We start from the raw sequence: 16,126 nt of genomic DNA on the forward strand, positions 1-16,126 counted from the left end.
ACAGCAACTTGTCTGTTCCCCTTCCCCCAATTCCCCAGCACTGTTCCCATTCCCCCAATTCCCCAATAAAAAAAATCTTAAAAAAAAAAAAAGAAGCTTTCCCACCACTAAACTTCACCCTATACCTGGACAGGTAAACACGAAGGCATGAGTCTGAGCAGGGATAGTATGGAGGTTCACCTTTCACATCAGCTCTGACCACTGGGCTGCCGTGCCGAGAAGGATTTGAGGCTGTCTTTGCTTAAAGGGAGAGAGGACCCCAACAGCTTAGCCACCTGAGCTCAGGGTCTCGGGGTGGGGGGCCCTTCCAACTCTCAGAATTCTGTGATCCTGGCTCTTAGGTCTTCTTGACCTTTATTATGCACAAAGTCATGCTAGAATCTCGTGGCATCTGGTCAACTCTGTTCTAGTTGGGGAGGAGGAAGGGGAGGAGCAGGGCTAAGTTTTGTTTCGATGATGTTGAGTCCAGCTAAGGCCGCGGTTCTCAGCCAGGGGCAATTTCCCCCCTACACCCGGGATATTTGCAATGTCTGGGGATATTTTTGGTTATCAAAACCAAGTGGGTGCTACTGGCATCTGGTCAGCAGAGGCCTGGGATGCTACTAAACATCCGGTAATGCACAGGACAGCCCCCATGACAAATAATTATCCACCCTAAAATGTCAACAGTGCCAAGGATGAGAAACCTTGAGTTAAGGCGACTAGGAGGGAGCTGGAAATGTGGGGCCAGGGTTCTAAAGAATAGTTTGGGCCTTAACGTAAGAACAGATTGTGAAGAGGCAACAGCAGAGAAGTAAATAGCGACCTTTGGAAAGAGTGTCACCAAGTGACAAAAAGAAGAGGCAAGCAGGGAGCATGGAAGGAGCGTTTAGAAAAACAGGAGGGAAGCCAGGATCTGTTATCATTACGATGGAAGCCGATAGTTTCCAGAGCAGGAGGCTGACAGCATCAAATGTTAAGCACTGGGCGAGGGTGAGAGGGGAGAACAATTTCGGCATTGTTGCCAGGGACCTAGGCTGCTGACTGTGGGTCTTGCAGGGGAAACAGTACCACCTCCTGGTAGGCCATTCCTGGTAGCATGAAAACTGACCCTGAGCCGAGGGGGTGAAAGCTTGATCCTATTTCAGTGTGCTAGAAGAGAAAGAATCTGCGCAAATTGGGAGGGGGAAAGGTACGGTGTACGTGTGACGGGGAAACTTAAGGTCCCGTAGTAGGGTGTGAGGCAGCACTGCCCAGGAGGACAACGGACTGGGTGTCCTGTGTGCATCGCTGCCGCCTGAGGAGGCCACTGACCTCCCTGAGCCATTGTTTCCTTACCTGTCAGCTTAAAGGGCTGGATTTTTACAGTTATTTCCAGCTCTAAAGGAGTCCTCAAGTCTAGATTTCAACAGAAAGGGTGTTCGACACAAATGTGGTTATGTGGCCACACTGATTTGCATGGGGCTGTGGGCGAGAGCCGTTGCATAATCTTTTGCAGTTACTGAAGCTTGATGTTGACATTTAGGATTTCCCTGCAGTGTGGGGAAGTAAGGGCTTTAATACACTGTGGGTGAAAGTGCAAATCTGTCAAAACTGGACTGCGACTACACTTGCATAAACCTATCAACATTTCAAATGGACGTACCCTCTCTCGCAGCTATACCACATGTATAGTCTGCGAGTCTATACATGTTGTCTGAATATTCTAAGGCGATATTCAGACAACTGTAAAAAGATGTTAAGAATCAGGAAAAAAATTAAAATAACTTAAATGTTGGGTGTGGGGGGGTGTTAAGAAAAAGTTGATCCATACAATGGAATACTATGCAGCTATGAAAACAGATGTTATTCACTAACCTATAGAGTTTATATTATGTATGAAACAAAAGGGCTGTAAAACGGCAAGTGAATATGATTGCCTCCATGAGGTCACCCACCTATGAACTTCCATGTCTAGATGTAGATCCAGGCATAGAAGGGATGAGCAGGTGACTATGTGTAATACAGATTTCAGGGCACTTTCTTGATTTTTCTATTTTCTACAACAAGCATGTATTATATTTGTATACGAGAAAAGCTTAACATTAAAATATTTTCAACAAAATAAAATGTTCAGGTCACCTGAAAACATGTGATTCCCTCTCCTTTGTGGGGATTTAAGCTCCTTTGTTGCAGGATAGAAGGCTAGGCGCCCCCTTGCAGCCCCAACATCTGGTTCCACATCTCTCTATAAAGATGGGGATAAGCTGAGACTTCAATGAACTGAGCTCTCTCACCTGACAGAGAGGAGTTGGAGGGAGACAGGAATGGGAGAGGTGGGTAGGGGCCAGCTCCCTCTCTCCTTTGCCTCTCAGGTCCGGGAAGCATGGTGTCAGCTCCTCACTGCCCCTCCTTAACTGCTGTCCTTGCCTGGCGTGGATGGTGACACTGAGCCAGGATAAACACATTTGTCTGTGAAAGAGGCTGTTTTCAAAGCTCCCTTCCATTCTCTGCTGGCAGCGACATAAATAAAAAATACTAAGTGGGTGGGAAAGTATCATGAAGGAAAACTGTTTCTCCTGATTTTATTCTCAAAGTAAAACAAGATAAGAACTACATTAATAAACATGCTAGAGGACATGAACTGAACCTGGGTCTGTGCTGAGACCACCCACAGCAGAACCACCTGGGGACTTGCTAAAAGTTGCCCTCTGTTTGCTACGGGAGGCGGCTGGCAGGAAATGGTCATATGAGGACCCCCTTCCTTTTACAGTGCCCTGCAGTCAGGGGTTGAGCCCCTGAGAGACCACGAAGAGCCAACTCAGGGTTCCCTCCCAACTCAGACTCAATGGAATAAGGTTAGAATGTGCAGTGAATGCGAAAATTGGACTGGGTCCCTCATGGTGAAAAACCCTTTAGTGCTGCCCATAGCTGATGGGTCAAGTCTGGGCTCCTTCACCAGACATTCAGGGATGTCATCATTGGCCGCCATTGCTGACCTCTCCAGTGGTACCTGTGCTGTAGCTTCTCCCACTCTGATCTCTCCCTGGGGCAGCTCTGGGTTCTCCCAGAATGCCCTGGGGCCGCACTGAGTCCTCTGCATACCCCCAGGGCCCTGGGACAGCACACACCTTACACAGGTGAGGCCTGGGCCCCAGAATCGTATCCCCTAGGAGGGACTGCCTCTACTATAGGTGTGAGACCTGAAGTTCCTGGTTCAGAAACCACCATCATACCTAAAATCTTCTATATATATATGTATATATATATATATATATANAAATCAGGCCTGCCCCTGGTGACTAAAGGATTAGAGGCAGGACACCTCGGGGAAGCCCAGGAGCTTCAGAATACAGGCTTTGCAGATTCATGCTTCCACAGTAACGTCTGGCCTCCCTCTCGCTGCTGTTACTGCTATAAATGTTACCATAAAATCTTTCTCAAAGCCACCCTTGAGGAAAACTTTCTTTCCCTCAGAAATGAATCTAATACCTAAAGTTACTTTTTAAAAGATTTGAGAAGTTTATATGGCCATAGAGGGAAATAATATTTATTGAGCTCCAACTATGTATCAGGCATGGCGTTGCTCTCTCACATGCATTATGAAAGTTTTCAGAATGTTTTCTGTAGACATATCCCAGAATGAGGTGCAAGAAATGGTCCTTTTAGGAAATCCTAAAGACAATATGTCCTACAAATGTGCTTCCAATGTATGGTCATATATATTGAAGCTTTTTTTAAGTCCTGTAGTAAAGAAACCTGTTTACATTCCTTTAACTCAGTATATCCCAAATTATATATTCAAATGAGTGATGTATGAGATGATTTTAGAAAGTTCATAAATATAAGTTTTTAACTTTAATAGTTATATATATTTATTTTAATGTACATTAGAAAAATATAGGGCCGGCCAAGTGGCGCATTGGTTAAGAGCTGGCTTGGGACGCCAGAGGGCCCCGGTTTGGATCGACATATGAGGGCCAGTGACACTGCCCTCTGCAGCTAAGATGGTGAACGGCAGCTCGACCCCTGCTGCAGTGGGCTGCCATAAGCTACCGTGTGTAGCCGGCAGCCACTGTGAGCGGCCGTCCAGAGGCCGGCGGCTGATCTGCCTCACCGGGGAAGAGTGCAACGATGGTGCCAGCTTGGGCCAGTGAAGCAACGTCCTCCACAACTAGACTGAAGACCAAAAGGATAGCAACTTGTCTGTTCCCCTTCCCCCAATTCCCCAATAAAAAAATCAAAAAAAGAAAAAAAAAGAAAAATATAGCTAGCACATCAAACCTGTGACTGCACATATATTGTTTAGGATTCATTCATTCATTCATTCATTCCACAAAGATTTACTGAGGATTTACTATGAGCCAAGCAGTATTCTAGATGCCAAGGACATAGCAGTAAATAAAATAAAGTCCCTGCTCTCATAAATTTATATTTTAGTGGGGAGTGACAAATAAACAAACAAATAGATGTATTGAACAAATATAAATGTATGTTCAACAGTAAAAGGTAGAATAAAGAAAAAGAGTTGGGCAAGGGGACAGAGATGACAAGGTTGGGTTAGGTACTAGTGTAGATGGTTCGCTTAGGAAAGACCTCTTAGATAAGGTGACATTTGAGTGGAGACCTAAATGAAGTGAGAATGTATTTCTGCAGCAATAACATTCTAGACAGAGAGACCACCAAATCAAAGTCCCTGAGGTGGGGACCATACTTGGTACCTGATGTAACTGTTCAAAGTTCCAGGGCTGCAGACAAGCCCCTGAAGGGTGGTGTCTTGTAAAATTAAGATATAATTCAAATACCATAGTATTCACCCTTTAAAAGTGTTTTTCATTTTAAAATTCAACTTAAAATTCAGTGGTTTTTAGTATATACACGAAGTTGTTGTATTTTTTCAAGTGATGATATGGTTCTGGTTCTGGCCAAGATGGAGTAACAAGGACCAGATTTATCTTCTCACCTGAAATGACCAAAAGCCAGACTAAATATATAAAACATGGTTTTCAAGACACTGGCCATCAGGCAACAAAGAATGGTGACCCCTAGGAGATGGGATATAAAAGAGGTGAGGACACCTATGAATCCCCAGCATACTGCCTTGAGTTTGTTTCTAGGCCACAGTGTAGGGAGGGAAAAGCCGGGGATAAAGAATGTCATTTTACAATAATAAAAGCGTCAGTTCATCGAGAGGATGTATCAGTACCAAACATTTATGCACTTAATAACAAAGTGTCAAAATACATGCAGCAGAAACTAACAGGAAAAAATAGGCAATTCCACAATTATACTCTGACATTCTAGACCCCCTCTCAATAATTAACAGAACAAGTAGACAGAAAATCAATAAGAATATATAAGACCTAGACAACACTATCAACCAACTTGATCTAATAGACATTCTTAGAACACTCCATCCAATAACAGCTGAATACACTTCTTTTCCCGTGCACATGGAACATTTACCAAGATAGACCATATCCTGGGCCATAAAACAAGCCTCAATATGTTTTAAAGAATTCAAATCATATACTGTACATTCTCTGACAAAATGAAATTAAACTAGAAATCAATGACAGAAAGATCTCTGGACAATTCCTAAAGACTTGGAGAAATAAATGATGCATTTCTAACTAACCAATGGGACAAAAAAGAAATCAAAGGGGGAAATTAGCAAGTATTTTGAACTCAATGAAAATGAAATCATAACTTATTACATTCTGTGGGCTGCCGCTAAATGAGCAGTTAGGGGAGATTAATAGCACCAAATGAATACCTACGAAAAGAAGAAATGTTCAAATCAATGACATCAGCTTCCATTTTAAGAAGTTAGAAAAAGAAGAGCACATTAAATCCAAAGTAGGGTAGACAAAAGGAAATAATACAGATAAGAGTGGAAATCAGTGGAGTAAAATGTAAAAAATCAATAGACTTAAAAGTTGGTTCTTTGAGAAAATCAATGATATTCATAAATATTTAGCCAGCCTGATCAGGGAGAAAAGAGAAGACACAAATTACCAATGTCTGGAATGAAAGAGGTAACATCACTGCAGATATTAAAAGGACAGTAAGAGAATATTATGAATAACTCTATGCCAATAAATTTGATAATTTGGATGAACTGAACAAAATTTTGAGACACAAACTACCAAAGCTCACTGAAGAAGAAATGGATCACCCGAATAGCCCTGTATCTATTACAGAAATTAAATTTGTAGTTTAAAACCTTCCTATAAAGAAAACCTCTTAGGTGAATTCTACCAAACATTTAAGAAAGAAGTAATGCCAATTTTGCTCAGAATCTTCTAGAAAATTGAAGAAGAGAGCATGCTTCCCTATTCATTTTATAAAGCCAGCATTACTAGAACATTACAAGAAAACTATAGACCAATATCTCTCAAGAACATAGACACAAAAATTCTAAACAAAGTTTTAGCAAATGAAAGCCAATGATATATATAAAGATAATTTATCATGACCAAGTGGGGTTTACCCCAGGGATGGTTTAACATTAGAATAATCAATCAATATAATTTGCCATATTTACAAACTAAAAAAGAAACAACATGATTATCTCAGTAGTCACAGAAAAAGCATTTGACAGAATTGAACATCCATTCCTGATAAAAATTCTCAGCAAACTAGGAATAGAAAGGAACTTCCTCAACCTAATAAAGGGCATCTATAAAAAAAACAAAAAACCTATAGTTAACATCATACTTAATGCAGAAGGTGAAAGCTTTCTCTTTAAGATCAAGAACAAGACATGTATGTCTTTAGCCAGTGAAATAAGGCAAGAAAAAAGAAATAGAAGCCGTCCAGACTGGAAACGAAGAAGTGAAACTATCTTTACTCACAGACATGATCATCTATGCAGAAAATCCAATGGAATCTACAAAAAAAGCTAGAATAAGTGAGTTTAGCAAGGTTGTAGGTTACAAGATTAATATACAAAATTCTATAGTATTTCTATATACTAGCAACAAAAGATTGAAAACTGAAATAAAAACCGAATATCATTTATAATACAGATATAGATATAAAGCTGACAAAAAATATACACAAGACCTGTGCACTCCAAACTACAAGACAATTGATGAGGGAATTAAAAAAGACTGAAATGGAGAGAGATACTGTGGCCATGGGTAAGGAGGTTCAACATTATTAAGCTGTCAATTCTCTTCAAATCGATCTACAGGTTCAACACAATTCCAATCAAAATCTAGAATTTTAGAATTTAACCAATTCTAAAATTCATATAGAAATTGAAAAAGAACAAAGCTGGAGATTTAACAATACCTGATTTCAACACTCATCATAAAGCTACAGTTATCAAGAAAGTGTGGTATTGGTGTTAAGACAGACATACAGATCAAAGAAATAGAATATACGTATAACCAATTTTCATCACAGGTACAAAGGCAATTCAGTGGGGAAAGGACAACCTTTTCAACAAATAGTGCTGGAACAACTGCAAAGCCATATTTAAAAAGTGAACTTTGCCAGCATGAGCGGCCAGCAGCCGCAGTGAATGGCCGTCCAGAAGCCGGCGACTGATCTGCCTCGCCTGGGAAGAGCACAATGATGGTGCCAACTTGGGCCAGTGAAGCAACGTCCTCCACAACTAGACTGAAGAACAAAAGAACAAAAGGACAGCAACTTGTCTGTTCCCATCCCCCAATTCCCCAATAAAAATCTTAAAAAAAAAAAAATGAACTTTGTTCCATACCTCACACCATATACAAAAATTTACTCAAGGTAGATCATAAACCCAAATGGAAAACCTAAAACCATTAAGCTTCTGGAAGAAAATATAGGAGAAAGCCTTTGTGACTTTGGGTTAGGTGATGATTTCTAAGATACAACACCAAAAGCACAATCTATAAAAGAACAAACTGATAAGCGGGACTTCATGAAAATTAAAAACTCTGGTCTTTGACAGACACTGTTAAGAGAATGAAAAACAAGCCACAGACTGGGAGAAAATATTTGCAAACCACATATCTGACAGAGGACTTATATCCCAGTGGTTTTCAAAGCTTCCCTCGTAGAGTGACATCCTATGACTAATGGCTTTTTAAGAGAGCGACTCAGAGTATAAAGCAACGTTCGGGTAGAATCTAGAGCAGTGGCTCTCTAACTTCAGCATCACATGGAAGGCTTGTTAAGACACAGATTGCTAGGCCTCACCCTCGGAGTTTCTGCCTCAGCAGTACCTGAGGTTTTCATTGCCGATTAAGTTCCCTGATGAAGTTCATGATGCTGGCCTGGCCACCACACTTTGAAAACTGCTAATCTAGGCTAACTTAGACAAAACTAAAAACACAATGTCAGATGCAAGTTTTTTTTCCCTTCAAGGGACAATTATCAAATAAACTATGCTTATTAAGAAATACCGTATTTCCCCATGTATAAAATGCACCCTTTTCTGAAAAATTTGGGGTCTAAAAACTGGGTGCCTCTTATACAATGGTTGTAGATTTTTTTTACTTGCATTTCCCGCTTTCTTTCGCGCTTGTTTTTGCGCTCATACAACCACTGTATAAGACGCACCCAGTTTTTAGACCCCAAATTTTTCGAAAAAGGCTGCGTCTTATACATAGGGAAATACGGTAATCTATTTTGCCCTTTTTTATTAGCTAGAGACATCTGTAAATGTTGATCAGAGCTTCTGATCAGCAAGAAATAACAAACATGACATCATTGAGTTGGCATGATCCTAGCCCTGTCTCTTTGTTGAATACATATTTCGGTTTCCACAAAGCTGTTCAGAATTTACCCTGGAAACCATACACAGCCTTGTACCAACTGCCTCATAATGGCAACTGTCTCATAATGGCAACTTGAAGGAAACCATCATGCCCCACTAAACCCTGTCAACTTTCTTTGACCCTCTGTATGTAACATCCCAGCCCTATGCAGGGCTGCAATCCAGGTCTCACCGTCCAAGATGGCCCACTGATTGTCAATCTCTGTATGTTTCAGGTAGGAGTCTTCGATGGTGGGGTCGTAGTCAGGCACAAAGATCTTCTGGAAAAACTGGATGGTGAGGGCACTCTTGCCCACACCCCCATCCCCCACCACCACCAGCTTGTACGTGGGGAGGTTGTCACTGGGGACAGCGCTGGTTGCCATGTTTCTGGTGGGTCAGACCTGGGGAGACAAGACATGTGGAATGAGGCAGGGGCCTTTTCCTCTCTGACTCAGAGAACAGTCATGGGTTTTCCTGCCTTTTTGTAGATCAATAAATACTCCCAATTATANAGGCTTGCTCCAAAGTCTGGGGGTCCCACAGGCACTGGAGAGCCTGGCTCCTGGCCCCTGGCATCAGCCAACTCCTGTCTCTTGGACTCTGGGAGGACAAGGGCAATGAAGCCTCGAAAGAAAACAAGAACCAGGTTTGTGGTTCTCACAAGGCTGTGAGCATCCTGTGTGGAAACCACAGAGACGACTTCCCGAGCGAGCTTATGAATCTCTGATCTGAGATTCAGGTCACAACCGGAGCACCTGGCCCTCTGAAGGACCTTGGGCAAGGAGCAAGAAGGGCAGGTGAGTGTGTCTGTTGGTCCTGATAGTCCAGGCCACACCCCCCGTCTCCCCTGACAACCCCACATTTCAACTCCCATTTCCACAGGCACAGGGCTCAGCTGTGTGCGGTGGGAAAAGATTGACAGACTGACAGTACAGGAGACAAAAGGGGAGTTCAAATCATTGCTCGCTGTGTGAACCTGTGCTTTATTTTCTCCATCTACAAAGGGAGATAACAACTGGGGCTACCACAATAGTTTCTGTAAGAATTAAAAGAGCATATGCAAAGGGCTTAGCATGGGCCTTCCACATGGTAATTGCCCAATAAATATGAGTATTGTCATCATAATTATCGTTCTCCTCCTCCTCATCATTGTCACCATCATTACCGCTGTCATGCTGCCATGTTTCTGTTCTTTCTGAGTTTGGAAGAAGAGAAAGCCCAGTATTCAGAGCACTTGGAAGGCATCCCTTGCTTAGCACCTCCCTCCTGCCCACCATGGTGTGACCTCCAGGGAAGCAGGACCTCAGGGCTCTGGATACCCAGGCAAAGTCCTGTCCGTCCCAGGGCTACACACGACCCCAGAAGCGCTCAGTCCCAGAAGGTGTGAGAATTACACTCGGGCCTCAATCAACCAGCCTTTGATTCAAGTTCCCAAAATAGGGGACATCCTTTTAAATGCCAGACTAAGTAACATGTAGCTGTAATGTTTTAAGCCTTCCTTTTCTTAATAGAAGACCGAATAGAGTGGGACTCTCAGATCTGCTCCTAAGGCAGGCCTGCGCAGGCAATACTCTAAATCAGGCCTGCCCCTGGTGACTAAAGGATTAGAGGCAGGACACCTCGGGGAAGCCCAGGAGCTTCAGAATACAGGCTTTGCAGATTCATGCTTNTTTAAGATTTTTATTGGGGAATTGGGGAAGGGGAACAGCCAAGTTGTTGTCCTTCAATCTTAGTTGTGGAGGGTGCAGCAAACTCAGCTCTAAGTCAAGTTGCACCGCTCAGCGCAAGGTGCTGTGTTCAATTAGTTGCAGGTGGGCATAGCCACCATCCCATGAAGGAGATGAACCGGCAGCCCTGTTGTTAAGAGCGCACGCTCTATCCCCTGAGCCACCCGGGCAGCAGCTCAGCTCAAGGTGCCAAGTTCAGTTTTTAGTTGCAGGCAGCCCACCATCTTGAACAGGCAACCTTGTTGTTAGGAGCACGTACTCTCACCAGGTGAGTCATCCTGCCACCTGTTGGCAGCTCAGCAGCAGATCAGCTTGGGCACAGCTCACTGGCCCATGTGGGAATCAAACCGGCGACGCTATTGCTCAGAGCTTGCACTCTTGAGCAAGCTCTTAACCAACTGAGCCAGTCAGCCGGCCCAAATCTTCTATACATTTATTATTCACACAAGGGCAGAGAATGCATCTTGTCCCATCTGTAGCACCAAAGTGTGGCACAGCACCGGCATGGAGCAGATGCTTGTTGAAGGAACTAGCTCAACACTGGCACTTCTAAACCACCGTCAGACAGCCTACTCACCACTGCACCAGCCCCCACCACGCAGAGGGCTAAGCGGCAACTCTCGCAGCCAGATGATGGGACTGTATCCCTTCCTTACCAAGTCAGACCAATCACACAGATAAGACCTTTCTGGAAGCAACTGTGAGCCCAGGAAGAAAATAAGGGGTTGCCAGGGTGGGAGAATGAGTCCAGAAAATCTCCCAGTTCATAAAGGCTTTTGGCTGGTTCTTCTCCGGATGGGTATGTTTTCCCAGTCTTCAACCTCCCCCAAAATAACCCCTGACTAAATGATGTCTTTGTAAATGGGGAGGGCAGTCAAAATGCCAAAGGGCGTACACCATACTCCTACAAAATAGGCTAGTCTCACGTGGTATAAAGAAAGATCTTTTTAAAGTCACCACGGGCTAAGATGAAAGCCACCACAGGATAAAAAGTTGGTTGGTGGTGAAGGAGCAAACGACACCCCTCTCTTCTCCAGCCTATTCAACTAGAAAGCACCCTAGAGATCACTCTAGGATGTCGGTTCTTCACCATTTGGGCGTCATGGATAGCCCCTTTGAGGTGGCAGGGTGGTATAGGTGGACCTGGGGTTCTTCTTAAAGTTTCCCTACCAGTTTTCTGTGCTGGATTCTCTTCTACGGACCAGTTGAGTGACCATGGGCAAGTTACCATTCACAGCCTCAGTTTCTTATTTGTAAGGTGGGGTTTCTTAGAGAATCATATTTTGCAGGATTGCCCTAAGCATAAAACTTACATGTATGAAATGTGTCCAGCTCAGAGAAGGTGCTCATATGTTTGTTCTCTAGCTTTGTGGTATGTGTGTGTGTGTGTGTGTGTGTGTGTGTGTGTGTGTGTGTGNGAGAGAGAGAGAGAGAGAGAGAGAGAGAGAGAGAGAGAGAGAGAGAGAGAATCTGACTTTCCTATGGTCGGTCCCCCCACTCTGAGGCTCACGGATTCTCAGCCTCCTCCGCCGCTGCCATCTCAGCTCCATTGCAATCAGATTAAATAGGCCTGTGTGGGAACATCACCCATCATTTAGAACATTGTTTCCATGGGAAACGGCTCTGAGATTCCAGACAGCCCCCTCCACTCAGAAACCAACTTTTGGAACAGCAGCCATTTGGCCACTGAGCGCTGGTTCCTGTGGCAACCACGGCTCTGAGCGCCCCTCCCAGTCCACGGGCAATGCAAACCCTCGCTTCTCCTGGAAATTTCTTCCTAAAAGGCAATATCGCTGCCTCAACAACCTTAATAATGTGTATACAAAAACGCTATGCATCTTTAAGTCAAGAAATAAACTTCTGGGGCTGTCTCTAGTTCCCTTTCTCTCCCCATGGTTAGTGCCATCATGCATAGCTTGCGGTTGTTCTCTGAATGGCAGACGCACCTCCGCACGCAGCTGGGAAGTTGCATGAGGACAAGAGCCACATCTCCTCATTCCCTCGCCTCTCACTGGCCAGGCAGGGCCTGAGGCATGGAAGGCTCGGGGTCTGCTCCGTGACTCCTCACTGCCCCAGTGCGGCCTTCCAGCCACCCAGCCTTCCCTTGGGCCAAGAAGCAGGGGGTGATGCCAGTTCTTCTCACAGGGGCAGGGGAGACTGCGACCCCAGAATAACTTTTTCACCCAGAAATTTTCAAAGTATTTTTTGGGGGTCGGAGACCTCCCGGGAGCAGTCTTGTGCAAAGCCCACCTCAGTTCTTAGGGGGAACAGCCTGGAGGGTCAGTAATAGCCTTGAACTCTATAGCCAGGCAGCTTGCCATGGACTCTTGACATGAACTCCCTGTGTGACCTGGAGCAAGTTTCTTAATTTCCAGGAGCCTTAGTTTCCTCATCTACAAAACAGGAGAGCAGGATACTCAAGAATATATATATATAGCCTCAGTAAACAAACAAAAGCTGGAGGGCTCCCCAGCAAGGGCGTATTTGCATTGATATGCACAGTAGTTGGGCTCCTGGCCTCCCTCCAGTCTGGTAGACCCCAGTGATTTGGACCACTTACCTGCCCCATTCACAGCCCTAAGAGCCCTGTACCACCTAGGGCTGCCAGGGAACCAAATATTATTGTGTACCAGATATAAATGCCTAGGACAGCGGTGGGCCCTAGTAGCTCCCTCAAGCAGCAGTGCTCAGTGGTTATATTACAAAATCTGCCCCCTTCTCTCCAGGTTCCCAGTTTCTAGGGCTTCTACAGAGCAAAAGAATACCCCCAAGTAGGCACATGTGAAAGAAATGGCTTTGGCTGCAGACACTGTCAAGGCGTCCATGGGTTTCCTGGCCTCTCCATGCACCCCATGCTCCCAGCCACCACTACTTCCTAGGTAGTGTCATATAGTCCTGCCCAGGACAAATGGTGCCCAGGAGAGGCTACAAAGCAGCAATACCCCCACCATTTAGTGGGCATCTGCAGTGGATTGGCCGGACGCCGAAGGTCATGATGGAACTGTCACACGATACTGCCTTGAATCCTTTTGGTAATATAGTTTTGCAGTATCGCAGGACTTTTCTTTGACTGTCATCGTGTTTCCCTAACCCATGGGGCACTCTTCATCCTTCTGGCTGCTTCTGTGGCCCTGACTATAGAACCACAGTTCCTCAGAGCTGGGGCAGCAGCCAACCCAGGGCCTCTCCCAAAGATGTTGCCAACTTTATTGAAGGTTTAGTTTTTACTGCTTTTTGCTTTTCCATTTCTATACTAATTATAAGATTCTCCCGAGCCCCATCAGAGCTACAAGTTGTCTAGGTAATAAGGCTGGAAGAGGGAGAAACAGTCACTATTAATGGTGCTCTTGGGAGAGGGAATAGACTTCTATTCACATTAAGCTGAATCAGCCCTGGGAAGCTAATTTCATCTCTAGGATATGTGGGTGTTCCCAGTTCAGGGGGATGAGGGCACACTGGGGGCCGAGCCCACATGGAGGAAATGGCTCTGCATTCCAAGAGCTGCCCTTCCCCTCTGCACAATTCCCAGAAATGGGCAGCTTCCCGAGGGCTGCGGAGTTGTAGGCTGTACAGAAATGGTGTGCAGCCCCGCCAGGGTCTAGGCCACTTGGCAACCCTTAGGGCTTTACTCTCCCTTCCCTAAGACTTTGCTCCAGCCCTTTGTTTCACACTCCTGTTAATCCAAGCCCAGTGCTGTCATTGCGCCACTCAACCCCTTCAGGAAGTCCCCAATGCATTCAGCTCACTCCATTAAGACGAACCACCCACCCAACCGTGTGTGTTATTTTATGCTGTAAAGGACCTTAAACATCATTAGGTCTAGGTGGTGACTATGTGGCATGGGTGCTACTCCTCCCACTCCCAGAGCCATAGCAGACATCACTAATCAATCATGGCCCTCTCTCCTGCTCAGTCTTAGAGCTCTTTTCAATGCAGCACTCTTGGCAGCCAGAGCCAGGCGAGTGGTCCAGAGAGGAAACTTGTTTGCCATCCCAGACCTAACCCACTACTCATCTGGTTCCTTTTAAAACATCACACCTAGCGGCCATCTTGTCATGGGAAGGGCTCAGGACCGTTAGGGGTCGCCCGCCTGCTCATTTCTGGATACAACCATTGAGGCCTCACTCTCCCCTCCTCAAGACTTTGCTCCAGCCCTTTGTCTCACACCTTTGCTAACCCAAGTCCAGCACTGTCCCTGCACCACTATTCTCTCTGGAGATAACCAGGTCTTCTGTTAATACAATTAACAGACTGTATTACCTAAGTCTCTGTTAATACATCAGCCCCTGCTTTTCTACCCATCAAATCCAAACTCCTCTGCCAAGATCACACCTGGACTGCTAGCAGCAGGGCATAAATGATCAGGAGTCCAGAGATCCAGGTGAAGGCTAATGCTTAAAGTAAGCCAGGTGAGGGACACAGTGTTCTTGGGCTTACTCACGACCCCCAAATACCATGTGCTTCCTTGTATCGCAACTGTTAACACTTGGGTTTTACCCGCTAGTGTGAGAGTGCCTCCTGGACAGGGCCTGGAGCTTAGCTATCTGTGACCCAGCACTATGAGTCCCAGAGCAGGTATGCAGAAGCCACCTGGCATAAGAATTACAATTGTGATCATGTTAAAAGCAAAAGGAACACTTAATGAATGTAAGCAATGTGTCTGATGCTGTTGGAAGGTTTTACCAAATTCACTCATTTAACGTTCACAACCCTATGAGGTGTGACTAGATTATCCCCATTTTACAGTTGAAGAAGCTGAGACACAAAGAAGTAAAATAACTTTTCTAAAGTCACCCAGCTAGAAAGTGACAGTACCAAGATCTGAAACCACGCAGTGTGGCTCTCGAGTCCATGGCCAGCCTGTCATGCTAGGCATCCTCTCATGGCTGGCAGAGTGGTAGGTAGGTGTGGAGTCAGGCCAGGCCAGGCTGCAGATGCAGGAGTTCTGGGAAGAGGTCAGCAGTGAGCCAGGGAGCTGCTGTCAGAGTCAGGGAGGCCTCCAAGGCCAGCTGGCTGCCCGCTGCGGGAGGAGCCGCTGAGGAGGTCAAGGCCCAAGAGGCACCCAGGGCAAATGCCGGTCACTGGGAACAGATATGCCCCTCATCTTGACTGGGACAAAGTCTGCCAAACAGGACATAGGTCTGAGACTGCCAGGAGGCGGCCTGCCCTGAGGACCAGGGAGGGAGCTGGGGGGATCAGGCAGTTGCCCAGCACTGTGAGAACACCAGGTGGCTTTGAGGCCTCCATTTTCCAGCACTTGTTTGGGACCCTCTCCACTGTGCTGGTCCCAGCCCCAGCCTGTCTCCTATGGTCCTGCACACAGGCTGCTCCCTGCCCAGCTTGGGGCTGGCCCCTCACCTAAAACCCCTTACCAAGGAGCTTAAGCTATGGACTCAAGACAGCCTGCAACCTGAGGCAAGTTATTTACCTCTGCGCCTCGGTTGCCTCTTCTGTAAAAGTGGGGACAGTGGCAGCATTTGCCTCATGGTGGTCATGAAAGGCTACATGTATTGGCCCTGTGTCTGTCCCATAGTGAATGCTCAGTAAACAAACCATCAGCAGCATCCTTCCGAGTCCATCCCAAGTCCCCCTCCTGCAGGAAGTCCTCCCGCTTCTCCAGAGTCCTTCCTGAGTTCATACCTGCAAACGGTCAGGTTCCACAGAGAGGCAGGGCTCACCTCCCCCCACC

General features: G+C 45.5%; 1 protein-coding gene and 1 long non-coding RNA gene across 3 annotated transcripts in view; one reads left to right on the plus strand and one right to left on the minus strand.

Annotated features, from left to right (window-relative positions):
* Positions 1-10,340, plus strand: part of LOC109394120 (uncharacterized) — a 25,742-nt gene extending 15,402 nt beyond the window's left edge. Inside the window, exon 3 of the long non-coding RNA XR_002126382.1 lies at positions 9,375-10,340. This is a non-coding gene — a long non-coding RNA (uncharacterized LOC109394120). The remainder of the gene's footprint in view (positions 1-9,374) is intronic.
* Positions 1-16,126, minus strand: part of MRAS (muscle RAS oncogene homolog) — a 62,175-nt gene that overhangs the window by 32,086 nt on the left and 13,963 nt on the right. For both annotated transcript variants that reach the window (XM_019663924.1, XM_019663923.1), the window contains exon 2: positions 8,901-9,111. In XM_019663924.1, coding sequence (XP_019519469.1) covers positions 8,901-9,093 — 193 coding nt within the window. In that variant the 5' untranslated portion in view covers positions 9,094-9,111. The remainder of the gene's footprint in view (positions 1-8,900; positions 9,112-16,126) is intronic.

The sequence above is a fragment of the Hipposideros armiger genome, unplaced genomic scaffold (genome assembly GCF_001890085.2).
Source record: "Hipposideros armiger isolate ML-2016 unplaced genomic scaffold, ASM189008v1 scaffold_410, whole genome shotgun sequence".
Classification (NCBI taxonomy): domain Eukaryota; kingdom Metazoa; phylum Chordata; class Mammalia; order Chiroptera; family Hipposideridae; genus Hipposideros; species Hipposideros armiger.